This window comes from Belonocnema kinseyi, chromosome 8 (genome assembly GCF_010883055.1).
Source record: "Belonocnema kinseyi isolate 2016_QV_RU_SX_M_011 chromosome 8, B_treatae_v1, whole genome shotgun sequence".
Taxonomy (NCBI): Eukaryota; Metazoa; Arthropoda; class Insecta; order Hymenoptera; family Cynipidae; genus Belonocnema; species Belonocnema kinseyi.
The window spans coordinates 124879493-124897485 of NC_046664.1; the positions used below are offsets into that span (position 1 = coordinate 124879493).

At 35.7% G+C, this 17993-nt stretch overlaps 1 protein-coding gene across 3 annotated transcripts in view; it reads right to left on the minus strand.

Annotated features, from left to right (window-relative positions):
- Positions 1-17993, minus strand: part of LOC117178994 (1-phosphatidylinositol 4,5-bisphosphate phosphodiesterase classes I and II) — a 661888-nt gene that overhangs the window by 140001 nt on the left and 503894 nt on the right. For all 3 annotated transcript variants that reach the window (XM_033370599.1, XM_033370598.1, XM_033370597.1), the window contains 3 exons: positions 5630-5803; positions 5250-5459; positions 4844-5163 (listed from right to left, as the gene is read on the minus strand). In XM_033370599.1, the coding sequence (XP_033226490.1) occupies positions 4844-5163; positions 5250-5459; positions 5630-5803 (704 nt within the window). The remainder of the gene's footprint in view (positions 1-4843; positions 5164-5249; positions 5460-5629; positions 5804-17993) is intronic.

The window sequence follows — 17993 nt, forward strand, 5'->3', positions numbered from 1 at the left end:
GGGGGAGGGGTGAATAGCAGTTTTTTTACCAATATAATAAATCAAGTGGCCTAAAACTGATGATACTTATGCAAATCAAAAGCGTTTGATCAATCGTTACCAAATTTGGCACACATATTCTTTAGGCTTTAAAGCAGGTCGTAAGAGTTGGGGGTGGCCATGCGAAGGGTTGGAGCAGATGGGGGGAGGTAGTACAGTTTTTGAAATATATAAAATCAAGTGGCCTAAAACGTACGATATTTATAAGAATCCAGACTTTGATAATTCTACAAAAACTTGGAAAAGTAAAATTAAAAAATAATAATTATTATTAATTAATTACGAGAAAATTACAAAAACTATTCATAAATAAAAATTATAAATTATAACAACTTAGTGGGATTGAAGTTATAAAGAGCCAGTCGTTTGGATAATTTATTTATTTTATTGGGCCAAATTTGAGTTAACAACTTCATTTAATTGTACTTTCAAGAGGATCTTTAGGTATGTTTTTCGTGTTTAAATTGATACTATCTTTAATCAAAGGTGCGTACCAGAGGTTTTCTGAGAAAAATCAAGAAGACGCAATTTTTACCCATTTTCGAAAAAATTGCATTTTAAATATTGCGGATGGTCCTCGAACCGGTGTAAAATTATTTCGAAGCATTGGTAGTTCCCTGGTAGAGCACTTGACTGATGATCGCAAGGTAGCGCGTTCGATTCTCGCTATTCGTACTTCTGCAAATATTTGTTTTGTTGTTAAAAATGCTTGTTTATTTGATTTTAGAATAACATTTAACATAGCTATGGCATTTATTTATTATTTATTTCTCATATTTAATAAAAACTCTGTTTATCATCTTTTTATTATCACTTGTTTGGACAATTGTGCATTTTATTCAAATTATTTATGCTTTAATAGTTTCTAGTATTTATATTTTTAAATTAAAGCGGGATCAAAGTGTTTCGAATGAAAATTTCGATAATAAATACGAAATGCAAAAAATGTTGAAGAGGTTGAATGTTAGCGCAAATAGTATGGGTTATGCAGGAGCCATTGCTAGAAGTAAAAATTAACAAATATAGCTAAAGTTGCAATATATAATTATCCGCTTGGGGTAAAGTCAACACGGTTAATATGCGATTACTGTCAAATATGTGAGGTAAACCGCTCCAGCACAAAGTCAGTAATAGTTGGCTTATTAAAGATTTTGCTGGCAACAATTTTAGCACCAACCGAGTTTACGCGTACTTCGAAAAGGATTTGGTTTGATCGTACATTAGTAGAATCTGTCTTTGATTGACGGTTCATACCGGGACAGCCCCGTGTAGAAAGGTTTGTACAAAAATCTAGCTTCAGAACAAAGCTGTTTTAAACATAATGAAATATAATCATCCTGCAAAAGACAGCAAACCTCTGGTTAAAACGGGCAGAACCCAGGTATTTAATTAACAGCTTTTTGAAAATTGAAATCAAGGCTTATTTGTTTTGTAGCAAGACCGTTCTCGGTTACATATGTTAATGTGCGTAGCATTATTTTTACTTTAGTTTTATTCTTAAGTGTTGACATACTTAAAATTGCTTGCATTTTCGACTGATCCGGTGTTTTGTCTATATCTGATTTACCGTGACTCAAATATTTGACAGATTTTTCGTCAAGTTTTCACTTTTGTAATTTAAATCGAACCCCATTCTTTCTCGCTGGATCAAAATCTTTTTCTAATCCTTTATCATGTTACTCCTGATTTATACTTTAAACAATTATGTCGTCTATGTAAACTTTTACCCATTCTAGGTAAAAAATATCTGTGAATCTTTGTTTTGAAAAATTTTGGGAGTTGACGTGAGACCATGAAGCATTCTTAGGATTTTTTATCTACCATATGGAGTTCCAAAAATGCAAAAGTTTGCACTACTTTCATCTAATCTGATATGACAACAACCTTTAGTGGCATCTAAAGTGCTGAAATATTTTGCTCCTTTCGTGTTTGAGTTTAGATATTCAAGGGAAGGAATTCAACAATATTTCCATTTCACGGCCGTGTTTAAATCTTTTGGGTCAAGGCATATTCTTAATTTTCAGTTTGATTTCCTGACAATTACCGACAGATTTACCCAGACTAAATTACCTTCGACTTTTTCAATAAGTTTACTTTCGAACAATTTATGCAAACTTTCTTTTAAATCATTAAGTATAGGAATTGAAACGTTTCTGGTTGAATGAACCTCAGATTCAGAATTTTCTTTTAATTCGCTATGATAAGGCTTTTGTAAATATCCTATTCCTATATAAAAATCGGAGTGTTCTTTAATAATTTTGGTATATTTATTTGTATTTGTTTGTCGCCAAGTATATGAAACTCACGTTGCCTCAGACTTAATCAATTTATCTTTAGAACTTCCTAAAATTTCCCACTCACAATATGAAATTACACAATCCATCTCTTTGAATCTACGAAAGGATAAGTAGCATCACTTTCAGATTTAATAATCTCATCTATACACTCATTTCTATCGATTTCAGCGACTTTCTTTTTCTTTTTATAACAAACATTTGCAAAAATATTTTTAGATTAACAGAAGTGGCACTCTTTGTATATGCAAGTGCCTTGAGTGAAGAACGCCTGAACGATTTGATGATGGAGTCACTATATCCACTGATTTTGTCGTTGTCTTTCTTATGATTTCGCGTATGAATTTTGACCTTTCGAGCAAGCTAGACAATTCAATTGCCTTATCCAAGGTTAGATCACCATTTTTTTAGTAGTTTTTCTTTAATTTTCGGGTTGGTGACTCCACAGGTTATCCTCGTTGTTAGCAGACTACCTTGTACATCATCTAATTTGCATTTTATGGCTCGTTTTTTTAGTTTAGTAATTAATTGTTCCGAGGTTTCGTCTGGTGGTTGATGGTACGAAAATAATTTATACCTCTCGTAAGCATTATTCTCTTCGGGAATGAAATGTGTCTCCAATTTTTTGAGTAATATTGGTAGTTTGTCCTTAGAATCTTTAGATGTGAACGTGGTGTAGATTTTAAATCCTTCTTCTTCAATATAATGAATGAGTTGGGGACATTGCGTTGGTTCTTGCTTTTTAATTATTTCCAATGCAACAAGGTAAATTTCAAAACGTGCTCTCCACGTTTTCCAATTTTTTGTCCTGTTACGCGACATGTCCATCAGAGCGCTAGCTCTGTGATAGCCCATCTCCAAAGTTTTTTTGTGCTTCACAAGTAAACCTAATTTTGTTAATCACGACAATAATACCTTGTATTTAATACAGTTTTCTATCTATTTTCTTGTATTCATTTCGCCGGCTTCACCATGTTAATTAGGAGATTGGTCAGAATCTTGAATGCTGGTGTGTAGTTTTAAAGAAACCGATTTATTTGGGTTCGTAAAGACATGCGTAAATCACGAAGCCTATTCTCAAGGCACAGATATCTGAGAGAAACTCGTCAATTCTCGATAAAAAATAATTCATGTTGAAAAAATTCCAAAGAGTACGTTTCTTAGCAAGAATTTGATTGAAAGAAAGATATTTGACATTTCTTGTTGCGTTTTCTAGCACAATAAAAACGGACTGGGTGTGTCAAAATTAAAATGTACTGGATGGAAACTATTCCTTAAATTTTTCTTAACAGGCCCTGGCGGACCGAAGGAACCGAATGGAGCCTCTACCAAGTACCCTTAAAGACCCCATTGGGTCCCCATTCGGTTCCTTTTTGAAAAACTCGAAAAAACAGGAAAATCAACTTTTAAATTGTTGAAATTTGGATTCCACTTTAAAATTCCCTACAGAAGGTCACGCAATAATCACAATAGTTTTTTTGGCAATGGTAAAAATTAAAAAAAAAATACGTATAACGCCTGTTGACTGCTACTTACAGGCGATGCGTTTGAAGTCTAGCAGTCAACAGGCGTTATACATCTTATGTTTTTTTAAACTTTTTATCGTTGCAAAAAAAACTATTGCGATTATTTCGTGACCTTCTATAGGGAATTTTAACGTTGAATCGTAATTTCAACAATTTAAAAGTTGATTTTGCTGTTTTTTGATTTTTTCAAAAAGGAACCGAATGGGGACCCAATGGGGTATTTACGGGTACTTTGTATAGGCTCCATTCGGTTCATTCGGTTCGCCAGGGGGTGACTATACTTGAAATTACAAAAAGTTTATAACAAGTGCTTCTTTTTGCCGTTTTTTAAATATCGAGCCAAAATAATGCATATGCAGTTCGAATTTGAAAAAATTCATAAGAAAATTATGTTAGCCTTAACAATACCTTCATTCGCGTAATTTTCAATGCGGATATTTACACTTGGGTACCTCTCTTTATAGAATTGTATCATCGTTTCTGATAATAGCATATCCATCCCGACCGTTGACGATATGAATAATCTTTGTATAATGTTCCTTTCTTTTAATAATAATTGCTATGCTAACTTTGCATATTTTTTAAATAAAAATATTAGATTTAATTTGCGTGTAAAAAAGCTCTAGTACCAGCAAAACCTTTTGGTAATTACATTTCTAGAGAAGATTGAGATTTTTTTTTTCAAACACTCGTCGGAAAACTTACAAAATTAAATCGAGCATCTTCTCTTTTACTTTTATGGATTATATCAAAACTATATTCTATATCCATTAAAAACTCTATAACTTGTTTTGGACTACCATACCCAACCTTGTAACTGAACTTTTCAGCTATCCTTAAAATATTACAGAATGAGTAAGTCAAAAATGATTGTTTCAGAAATATAAAAAAATTAGGATCATCACTTCCCGTAAAAAGTATTCTATGTAAATTCAGATTTCTTTGTGGTCTGTCACTCTGACTTTTCTTAATATTATCACATACCTTTTTAAACACAAACGGTTCCTCGTCGTAAATTGGATTGATTCCATTATTCGTCACGATCTTCGTCCGGAACTTCTTTCGCACAGTGTCAGCAGGTAAGCCATACATATCAACTTCCACGTAAGTTCCCACCCTTTTATCGCTCAGGAACTGCGCGGATATGACATGTATATGAACAGTTCCAGCTATAATCCCATCGACTGTAGATTCCGCAAAAGGGTCCAATCGACGATCTTTTCGCCTCATAAACTCAGGTTTCAGCAGGTAACCGCAACGCTGATTATACTCGAAGATCCCCAGATTGAGTTGCATCGCAAGGTCTAACAAAAAATACAGAAAAATAATTTATCAGCAATATAATTCCGTAACTTAAATTGTGAACTATAATTTAGTTGGGCGCCCTCACCCAGTGTCTGGTAGTTCAAGGCGACTAGCTGGCAGCCAGCATTCCAGAACACCTGTGGCATGAAGTTGCTGGAATCGAACCGCGTGCCCGCCGGGTAAACTCGCGAGAGCTGATGCTTGTTGTAGTTGACAAACTCTAGCGGCCGCTCCTTCAACAACGTCGTTGCTTGCTTCTCGTCGAATGAAGACATTTCGTACATTCGATTTTTCTCTGCCAATTGAGATTGAGCAAGCCAAGTGATAACAGGGGTCAATCGACTGACGTAAATAGTAGCAAACTGTTTATACACATCGTAAATTGTTGGTTGGGGAAATAAATCATGAAACATAAAATGGTCTAGAAATAAGGAAACAACAAGTTATTCTGACGAAATTACTCACTTTCAGCTGATTCGAAGCTACTAAAGTGCACGGGTTGGACGTAATTAACTAGTGCTGAAATCTCCGCTCCAGCTTCCGTCTCTTTAGCTGAGGGTACGTCTTTATCTGGTACAACGACTTTCTCGCCCTCCAAGTTGGATTCTTCCTCCTCCGAACTAGAGTCGTCTTCGTCATCTGGAACAATAGAATTTTTATTTAAACATTCAAGCTACCTGAAAGTAAAGGAGATACCAAATCTAAGGAAGCGTCTTTAACACGCTGCTTTAAGTGCTACCAATTTGGTCACATTTCTACTGAATGTACCAACCCACCAAAGAAGCGAGGCACATGCTTCAAATGTGAGCAGAAAGGGCACATAGCCAGAAATTTTCCCAACGACAAACAGTATTATGTAGAAAGTTTACCTAATACTGGTAGCGCAATTAGTATTATTAAATTAACTACCGATAAGAGAGATTTTTGGGATTGTGAGTTGATACCTACCTCAGGAATTAATAAGTCGCATTTAGAGATTATGGGTTTTATAAAAACTAAGATAAAATTGCAACTAGTTCCGAATGAAGTATTTGAGATAACTTTCGCAATAGTGCCCGATACCGCTATTTCTTACGATGCGCTTTTAGGTAGAAATTTCATAAGAAGAACGCCAGGGTTGTCTATGATCGTGTCAAAAGACCTTTCTTTTAGTTATGAAAATGCCATTAACGAAATTTTATGTATTGATTTAATTGAGGACACTCCTAAAGGCATACACTCTTTGTATTTGAGCACAGTAGGCGAAAAAATTCCAAACGAGCAGTTAGGTAAGTTGAAATCAATGTTGTTAGAGTATACTAAAAACTCGCTAAACGCTGAACCGATACCGTACGAAATCGAAATGAATGTTCTATCAAATGAACCTTTCTATTTTAATCCGCGAAGGTTGTCTTGGTTTGAGAGACAAGAATTACAGAAAATTATCGACGATTTATTAGCTCGCAGTGTAATCAGACATAGCCGATCGTGCTATATCAGCCCAGTCTTGACAACGAAAAAAATGAGGATTTCCGACTATGCATGGATTACCGTGCTTTGAATAAAATTACCTTAAAGGATCATTTTCCGTTACCCCGAATGGATGATTTGATTGATCGCTTGGCAGGGAAAAAGTGGTTTCCGAGTTTAGATTTGAGAGACGAATTTCACCGCGTTCGGGTCGCTGAAAATTCTATAAAATTTACCGCTTTCAGCACTCCAGACGGCCAGTACGAGTATCTGCGCATGCCTTTCGGTCTTGTTAACGTGCCTTCCAATTTTCAAAGGTACTAATATTTGATTTTTGAAAATTTAATTAAAAAAGGGGAAAGACTTTTGCATCTAGGCGATGTTCTTATTGCGACTGAAACCTTAGATGAGAGTTTGGCTGTTTTAGACAAAGTCTTAAAATTAATGGCAAAAAATGGGCTAGAGGTCAAGTGGGAAAAATGTAATTTTGGACCAACTGAGATTGAGTACCTAGGATACACGATTAGTAAGGAGGGAATTCGACCGAGCTGGGAGCACTTGCTTGCGCTCTTAGATTACCCTGTGCCGCGTACCACTAAACAACTACAAAAGTTTTTGGGCCTTGTAGGTTATTTTAGACGTTTCGTGTGTAATTTTTCTGTTATTGCAAAGCCCTTGTACGACTTGCTAAAAAAGGATGTCACTTTTAAATTCGGAGCAAACGAACTAAGATCATTTGAAAATTTAGTAGAACGAATGGTCAATGGGTGAGTAACAATCAAATGCATCCTGTACTTTATTTTAGTAAACGCACATCTAATGAGGAAAGCCGCTATGACAGTTATGAATTAGAAACACTAGCTATTGTGTATACGCTAGGAAGATTTAGAGTATATTTATTAGGGATTCCGCTTGTAATTTACACAGATTGCAATGCACTCAAAATGACCTTAGATAAAAAAGAAATAAACTCCCGAATTAAACGATGGGCACTGGTCTTGAGCCCATATAAATATAAGATTGAGCATAGGCCTTCTGAACGAATGCGGCACGTTCATGCTTTAAGCCGAGAGATTTATGCAATTAAACCAATAATTTTGAATAAGAATTGATTTTCAAGCAGAAAACCCACCCTGAGATACGAGAAATGCGAGAATCCTTAGAACAGTGTGACAGTCCCAAGTACGAATCTCGCAACGGGATTGTTTATCGTAAATACCATGATTCTCTGTTGTTTTATGTTCCTCTTAGCATGGCTAATAGCGTAATTCGTGCTTGCCATGATGACATGGGTCACACCGGATTAGACAAAACTGTCGATTTAATATTATGTGTGTATTGGTTTCCAGGACTACGCGCGAAAGTTAAAGATATTGGTAATTACTTAAAGTGTCTCATTTTTTTAGTTAAGTCAGGTAAAAAGGAAGGGGAAATGCACATATGGGATCGAGAGAAATGGCCGTTCGAGGCTTGCTTCATCGACCACTTCGGTCCATTAGAAAAAACAGTTTTTGGATTCAGACACATCCTCTTGGTAGTTGACGGATATTTGAAATTTGTGTTCTTGTATCCGGTAAAATCGACGACGTCAAAAGAATCGATAGGAAAACTTAATAATTATATTCACCATTATGGTGTGCCTAAAAAAATTATCTCTGACAGAGGTTCTTGCTTAACTTCGAAAGAGTTTGATGGCTTTGTATCCGAGCGAGAAATTCAACACATTCTTGTAGCTTCGGGAACACCGCGATGCAACGGACAAGTAGAACGGGTCAATAGGTTTTTGCGTTCGACTATAGCAAAGATGGCCAGCCCTACTAATTGGGGACTAAAAATTAACGACGTACAGTTTGTAATTAATAACACGAGAAATCGTTCTATTGGTTGTTCACCTGCAAGACTGCTTTTTGGCACCGATCAAATCGGTTTTCCCGACGAAGAAATTCGAGGATTGTTATTAGATAGAGCACCCAGCGACACAGTAATTGAGGAATCTAGATGTAAATTACGCGAACAAGCTGACGTAAAAATTGATGAAGTACGAGAGGCAAATAAAAAGGCGTTTGCTAATCGACACAAGAAGCCTCATAAATACCAGGTCGGAGACTTCGTAATGTTAGAAAATACCGTCACCGAACCAAATGTAAATCAGAAATTATTGCCGAAAAAGAAAGGCCCTTATGTTGTGAAAAAGGTTTTGAGATATGACCGATATGTCATTAGCGATGTTGATGGATTTCAATTAACCCAGAAGCCCTTTACTGGTATTTTCAGCGCAGAAATAATGATTCTTGGGAAGGCAAAAAGACCTTTAAAATCGACAACGCTAAGGATGATCGAGACGATCGTTAGTCAGGATGACCGAAGTGTAGGCGATAGATATTTCTATGTATAATTGATTTAAATTTTCGAGGCAAATATGGCGGCATAATGTAATTCTCTGTGAGAGGGCGCTGGGAGAGAGGAAGGGAAGAAGCGAGGGAGATCGTTTGGGGATTGGTCTCGGAGATCTCGTGCGATGAACACATCGATGTAGTCCGAAGATTACGTTTTCTTTAATAAACTTTATTATTCCGACCGAGTCTGTTTTATTAAATACCGGTCCTTCAATGGAACGAACATTACTGAGGATAAATTGTCCGTGGTTGTAATGCCATGTATCATTTACTGCAAGATTTACAACATTTACAAACAAATATAGCCTTTTTTGAAAAAATATACATTATAATTAATTTAAGTAAATTAAATTGTTAAATATTTAAATTTTAAAAATTTGTTGTCTAAGGCAGGCCGGATTCAATTAGCCTTACTGGCGATTCCGGTTAGTCAGTCCAGGACGAGACATAAAAAATCATAATTTTTATTTTAATCTACAAAAATATACATTTACTTAAAATTAATTGTAGAATAAAAAAAAATATTATCGACCCTAATGCCAATTAAAAAATCTTCTACATAGTTATCGATTAAATGTCATTTTTTATATCATGATATTTCCGGAACTTTGAATTTAATAATTTCTTACTAAATTTTCTATTAACTAGTAAATTATTAAATTTGTGATTTTATATTGTATATAATAAATACTGTTTTATTTATAATTTCATATTGAAGACAATAAGATGAGAAATGTACTGAACTTAATTGGAAACCTACAATAAGGATACGGATTTTAAAGCCCAAACTTGACAAGTTCGACTGTATAAACGACTAATTATTGACAAATATTACTCTCAATTTGAACTTTTAAGTCACAACAATTTAAATTACGTTCAAAAAAGTATTTAAAAAAACGGATATAAATATATTTTCGACCATTTTTGTTGTTATTCAAAATTAATTAAACAGAAAAAAGGCTTCCGTTTCCAGTACCCCTGCTAGAAGTAAAAGGATAGAGTCTCTATCCATTTAAATCATTTTCTATCTTTAAGATTGATATGGAAAAAATCGATGTATCCATATTGATTCCAGGTCTATCCCTTCGATCATTTTCTATCTTTCTTCCAATCTACAATCACCTCTATTCTTTTGAATCCAAATCTTCCTATCCATGTCTATCCGACCCTTATACACACATATAGTCGTTCGATCCAAACGAACCCTCCGCTTATCCACGTCTATTTTTAGCAAAGCGCGCGTTACTTGACGTACATTCCTGACTTCGTACCGGCAGGTTCCCAGTAGGTAGGTAATTGTAAAAGTCAGACACAAATGAAATTATTTGCACCTTCTGTAACTAGAGGGTCAGCAGCCGACTTTGCAGAATTTGAACTTCTACTTGTGAGTCGTAAAGCTAGGAACTTTTGTTGTTAGGTGTACAAAACCTTGCTAGTTGAATACTATTTCGCAGGAGTTTGAAATTCAAAATACGTTAATATTTTCGAAACGCATAAGAATACTACATTTTCTATCTTTAAGATTGAAATGGAAAGAACCGATGTATCCATCTTGATCCGAGGTCAATCGCTTGGATCATTTTCTATGTTTCGTCCAATCTACAACCGCATCTATTTTTTTGAATCCCAATCTTCCTATTAATGTGTATCCGCACTTGTCGACATGTATCCTTTTCTTTCCACTCCCAATCCCTATTCTAGTGTTTCTTTCCAAATGAATCCATCGCTTATCCACGCCTATCTTTTTCTATCCGTTAGGCAATCCAAAATCTTGACTTTCTTTTTCAATCCCTATCTTCTTATCTAATTGAATCTTTTTCTATCTTTTCTAAAATTGAAGATAGCCTTATTTTCTTGCATCCCAGTCTTTATATCTAAATAAATCCACAGCTTATCCACCTCTATCATTTTCTATTTATTGGGCAGTTTCAAATTTTGCCTATCCTTTTTATCCCCATTTTCCTGTCCATGTGAATCAATTTCCATCTTTTGTAAAATCTAAGATAGCCCTATCTTCATGAATCCCAGTCTTTCTATCTAAATCAATCCTCAACTTAACCACCTCTAGCCTTTTTTATCCTTTGGGCAATCTTAACTTTCTTCTATTTTTTTAATCCCTATTTTTCTAACCAAGTAAATCCATTTCTAGCTCTTTTTTAAATATAAGATAGCTCTATCTTCTTGAATCGCAGTCATTCTATCTAAATCAAACCTCCCTTATTTACTTATATCCTTTTTTATTCGTTGGGCAAACCAAAATTTGTTGAGGCGTGCGCTAGTTGACGTACATACCTGACTTACTTTCCGTCCAGGATGGGAAGGCCCCTCCAAAACAGCTGCAGATTTTTTTAATTTACTAGTAAGAAAAAAATCCCATAAAAAGACAGCTTATATCATAATAAAGCTTACTTTCGGGAGCATAATCCATAGTGCCCTCACATCTACACTACCATACATCAGTTTTCGATGATTATTTATTAATAATTAATAGGTTTCAAGATTGTTATTCCTAATTGTTATGCAATTGAATTTGTTGAAATTTTCCAAGCAATTCAAGCCGAAATATAGCTCTCTACTAAGTATATTGTGAGAGAAAGCATAGTCATGTTTAAATGCATTTTACGTTAATTGTTATTAAAATCTTGCAATTTTCTCTTTACGTATATATAGTAAAAATATAAAAGCATCTACATGATTTTTTTCAACTTTTTTACATCGTTCGTTTCAAGGATGTCGTTATCGAAAGTCAAACAAGGACAGAGTAACGCGAAAAAACCAAGGTTTTCATCCTTTCGCGAAGGATATTTCCCGAACAAATTTTTTTATATAAACAAATGGAGACTTGTATGAAGCGCAATAAAGTAAGCTTTATCATGGTATAAGCTGTGTTTTTATGCCATTTTTTTTCTTACGAGAAAATGACAAAAATATACAGTTGTTTCGGAGGGGCCTTCCTATCGTGAACGGATAGCAGAACCGGCAGGTTCCCAGTAAGTGGCTGACTGTAAGTCTGACACAAGTGAAATAATTTGCACCATATATAACTGTAGAGTCAATGGACGCCTTTGCAGAGTTCGACCTTCGAGTAATAAGTCGTAAAGCTAGGGAATATTGTTGCTAGGTATATAAACCCTTGCTGGTTTAATACTATTTTTCGGAAGCTTGAAATTCGTAATATAATATTATTTTCGAAACTCATAAGAATACTGCATTTTTGAGTGGATTCAAATGGACAGAATCTAAAACGCTATATCGTTCATAGTGGGTAGTCTGGGATAAATATAGGCATTTGTGGACAACAAAGAAAGAAAAAGATAGACCCATGGGGTCATAAGAGATAGAATCAGTAATAGAGAAAGATAGACAGTTATGAACATCGTGGATAGCAGAAGATAGACAGTTGTGACTGTACGGGATAAAGTCAGGAATACAAAAGAGATAGATCTAGGTAGACGCGACGGATAGGGTCGGGAAAGAAAAAGATAGAGTTTGTGGGATGCAAAGTGTGCATTTGGGAAGGATTAAATATCTCTATCTTTTTCTATCCATACGTTTCTTTTTTTTTAATTTTTTTACTTCCAGCAGGAGATTTATCGTTGATAGTGGGTATTCTGGGATAGATCTAGGTAGACGCGACGGATAGGGCGTGGAAAAAAAATAAAGTTTGTGGGATGCAAAGTGTGCATTTGGAAAGGATTCAATATCGCTATCTTTTTTTATCCATACGTTTATATCTTTTTGAATCTTTTTACTTCTAGCAGGGCAGTCCAAATGGCACTGAAAAAATGTCATTTAAAGTAGTTTATTTAGAAATATTAATGTTTTTTATAACTTTATTCAACTAAATATAGTGTATACGTATCCTATGAATGTATTTCTATAATATTCTGAAATATTTACTGGACATCAGACAGTTTATTTATGTTTCATTACGCTAGACTGTGTCTCGCGACCGCCATCTTTAATACGATTTTTCTTAGGGTTCCGCAAACTTGAATTAAAAACAAAAAATCTTCATATTCCTTCTGAAAGCATTAAAAATTATCTATTAAAACTTAAAATAGCGACTAGAAATAGATTGGTGACTTTGTGAAAGAAATTAGGGATGATCCGCTCACCTATAATGTATGTTATATAACAGTAAAAAATGTTAGAATTCCAGAAATTTTTAACAACGAATTAAATTTGTGACATGACCTAGGAAAGTTGTAGCGAAAATCTAAAAATTATACCACATAGTCTTTGAAGTTCTATCTGTAATGTAAGCCAATGAAACTTTAAAATAATCACGGGTTCTCGAGATACGACTAAAAATGTTCAAGTGTGTCTGCGCCGAATTTCAATAAATTTAGCAGATAGTCGAGCCGTCTGTCGTAATCGCAAACAGAAACTCCACGCAGACACGCTTGGACATTTATTACCATACACAATGAAACTCTGGGATAGGGACCCTGATATAGTTCTTCTGCTAATTAAAGCCGAGCCGCATGTAGAAACAAAGGAGCTTTAGCGGGGTGTGCGTTGGTCACTCAGGCATGAACAAACAGCAGCGTTGCTTCCAACGGCCTACCTGTATAAATGCGTTACGGCGTTCTGACAGTTTAATCTAAGTGGGACACGCACGTGAATAAGCACAAAAGGCGGGCTCACGTCGAGCAGCAGTGGGCGTCCTACGTTCACTAATAATATTTAATTTGAATTTCACGTTTCTCATAAATTAGTGGTCCGGTGAAGTTCAGGCATCAAAATCCCACTGTAGTATTTTAAATCTGAGCCCTCTCGTCTTTATGTAAGATTAGTGAACACTACGTTTTCTGTGAGTCTAATATTTATAAAAGGAAGGGATTTACTGTTCAATATATTCTTTGTATGTCTGGTTATGAAACTGAACAATATGGAAGCGTTGACTTGCAGTATTTTGGTGAAAAGAGTAATGTGTTTTTCCATTGGAGTGACCGAACGAATATCTGGTCCGATTATTTAAGAGAGAGCTCTTCTTTTAAACGAGATTCTCAACGTTCTGCAAACATTTAAAGTACGTTCGCAGGTAAAACATTAATTTAAACGTATAGCAACAAGCTTTCTTTAACGTTTCCTTAAAATAATTAATTCACCTTTTTCTTCGTATTTAAAAAAATTCCAAAATATTTTTCACCACGCCGTAAAATCCACCGTAAATATTTCTAAAGTTTTATTGGCTTAAATAAAAGATGGGATTTCACAGATTGCGTTCTGTATATTTCAGTTTTTACATTAGTATCCTAAATCAGAGAACGAGTTGAAGTTAAAAAAAAACCCGAGAAATTCTGGGCCATCGCTTCTCAAGCGGTCGATTGCAGTAATCGCCGACTGAAATATGACAATTGAGGCTTTGACATTTTTCTTCGTATTTCGAGAACCCGTAAGGATTTTATAAGTTTTATTGGCTTAAATATTCTATTCAAAATATTAAAAATATCTCTGTTAAGGCTTACTTGACGTACCGACATTTTGCGATGGTAGTGTAACACTTTAAAAATACATAAATACAAATAATCACTTTTACTCCTTCATTTTTATAAACAAAACTTTAAATTATGCTACAAAATACAGGCATAGAGGGCGATGAAAATCCGAGGCGGAAGGTTCATTCTACTGATGTTACGAACTATTCTGGAACACTAAGACCAATTTTTGTTGGAGCTCGAATAAAATTGGCGACTTCAGAATAAAGAAAAAATAACATATCATGTCGCATGCGCAGTTCACCATAATGATGTTTTCATTCCGCTGTTATTTCTTTTCAAGAAGTAATAAACAAGCAGAAAAACAATGTGTTATGGAAATCCGACAAACGAGAGACGTTCTCGGTTTCTTACATACTCTTTCAAATATTTTACGCGCCAGTCAGTGACACTGCCAGAAAGCGAAGACTGCTCTCGTGGAAATCTCACTCACCAGTTAATGGCAACTATCAGGCTAAAATTCGCCACACTTTTTCACCGAAAATTCATTAGTGTTAGGTCCCCTTCTATGAATTCGTGTTTCTTGTCAAGAGAGAGAAAACGTCGAATGTATGCACGATTTGTTTCCATTGCCCTGCAATCGGCGATTTTAAGTTTTCTCTACAGGCGTGAAAGAAATCGCACTTTTTTCCTACACGTGTTATAAAAAAGTATTTTGTAATACAAGTGGGGAAAAACGGACTTTTGACGAGTTTTGTCAGCTTGAAACTCTATACCGACTAGTAACTTATTTGGATGTGTGTCACATAATACTTCTTGTAACAGTATATGCCTGCGAATACTTTAGTTTCCCCACCATTTTCGACGAAGATGTAGATTTAAGAAAATTGTGGGGGTATCAAGTGACCCTCCAAGGTGATGGTGGTCATTTGGCGAAACTATTTACAAATGAAGAAACTAAACACACAGTTTGGGTTTATTGAAGGTAAAAATACAGTAAAATAGCTATTTAAAGTTACAAATTATATCAGCACTAATGCTAATGTAAATCAACTTACTACTCTATTGATCCTGGATATTGCGAAAGCCTTTGACACCGTCTGATATAGGGGATTAACTTGCAAAACTGTCAAATTAAATTTTTATAAGTTACATTTTTTAAATCCTAAAAAGTTATCTAAAAAATAGGTTATTGTGGCAATTGCAAAAAATCCAGAAAAATTAAGTTAGCTATCTAGACAATTCAAATAAATTTAGATATTCTAATATAATATTTTGACAAGGTGGAAATCAACAACAACTGTAGAAAAAACTGAATATGCTTCTAAAAAAATGGGAAAGAATTTATGTCAGACATATATGAAGGAAATTGAAATTGTTGAATTTTCTGATAAGTAGACAAATTAAATTAGCTATTAAAAATAGGCTGATAATTTACACAACAATCCTTATAACTCTTAACATTCTTGCATCTGCGAAATGGTCAAGAATATGGTAATAATATAACAATTGTGGTGTTACAGCTTAGCGTCTGAGCGTCTGCACACGAGCAACTTATCCGCCTGAAGACACGGCGTCGCGACCCGGGGGCCAAATGACATATAGATTTCGCACCGCAGTCATAACACGCAATCGACCACGCGAATCCATGTAATATAGAGAGCTCGATCAGGTCAATAGGCAAACAAGTTCGCTTCGCGGAAAATGGTGCTTAAGGTGTACTATCTGTGAAGTGGCTTACCTGTAAACAGCCTTTTTCAAAGGATCTCAACTTTTACCGTTGATACCTCCCGTTCAAGGAGTCTGGATTCATATCATCTTAAAACAGGACGAGAATTCAGAAAGATCGTGAGTATAAGTGTAAAAGATTAATTTTGACTTGGGATGCGTTGTACCTAATCTATCGGGATTAGTCTGCTGCATCAAGCGTAATTCGGATCCCCTATCGTCCATCCCTTTCAAAATGCACACCTCTAAGCTACATATCTTTATGATACTATGTGGGGTTTGTTTTTAGCGGTGTCAGCTCATTGTTAGGATGTGATTTCTTATGTGATTCTTAGGCAATTTTTGATTTGATATGTGATTTCCCATGCGATTTTTGTATGATTTCTTACGCGATTTCTTATGTGATTCTTAGGCAAATTTTGGTTTGATGAAATGTGATTTGCCATGCCAATTCTTGTATGATTTATGTAATTTCGTATGCGATTTTAATTTAAATGTGACATATTAATTTTTGATCCGGTGTTATGAAATTCGATTTCTTATTTGATTTCTTATATGATCTCATATGTGATGCGATTATCGTGAATCTTGATTATAAAATGCAATTTCTTGTTGCGATTCTGGTATGCAATATTGATGCGTGATTATTTACTTGATTTTGACTTGTACGATACTCGATATGCGATTTCCCAGGTGATCTCTTATTTGAGTTCCATATAACTTTGATTTTTTTTACATGGTCTCGACATGCGACATTGATGTATGATTACTTATTTTTATTTTATCACCTTTGCGATTTTCGATAAGCGATTTCCTAGGTGATTTTGGGTTTGATATTTGATCTTGTATTTTATTTCTATAGAATACTTCCTGCCGTACATGTCAGACACACTAAGACAATTGTGAGCCGCGAGAGTTCTTTCGAAGATCGAGCTTAGCGCGGCTTTGAATCAAATCCCTCTGGACGAATCTTGTCAGGAATATACGTCAATTGTGTGCCGAAGTCAGATACTTAGGCTTTATAATCAACAAGCCAGGATTGAGGGCGGACACAGATAAGATAGCTCCCATCCTCATGTACCCACCTCCCCGCACTGTCAAACAGCTGGACAGATTTATGGGGTTAGCGTCGTGGTATAAGCGGTCTATTCCCAAATTTTCCAAGGTGGCTGAAACGTTGACTAGGCTGATTATCCTGGACGTATGGTGGCATTGGAGTGATGAACATCAAGAGGCCTTCGATTGGTTGAAGGGAGCACTAACATCTGCCTCCGTCTTAGCCTATCCTTCCTTCAATGAAGTAGAGGAGAACCAATTTTATCTTCAGACAGATGCCAGTGCCACTAGCCTGGGCATGAGATGGTTGCGTAATTTGAGACAGAGCAGGTGAGCATCCAATTTGAGGACTCGACTGACTGCTAGTACAACAAGCGACTACAGTTAGTGGCGGAGCGACCTGGGGTATTTTCTGATTGGGAAGTGAAGAACGGTATATTATATCAGCACAGGCCAAACTAAATCACCGAACAGCTAGTTCCAGACCTTGAGGCATGGAAATTGGTGACTCTAGAGGTATTTAGAACAAGCGTGTTAGAGCAGGCCTATTCTGAGCCACAATCTGGACACTTGGGGAGAGATGTGACTTACGCCCGAGTGGCTCGTCGACAATATTGACCCGGGCTGTATTCAGACATCGCGCATTTTGTCCAGAAATGTGACCCATGCCAGAGATGTAAAGTGGAACAGGCTTGCCCGGTCGACATTATGGGTCAACGCGTCGTTGGGCAGGTTCTTGTCTAGATGGGATGCCCC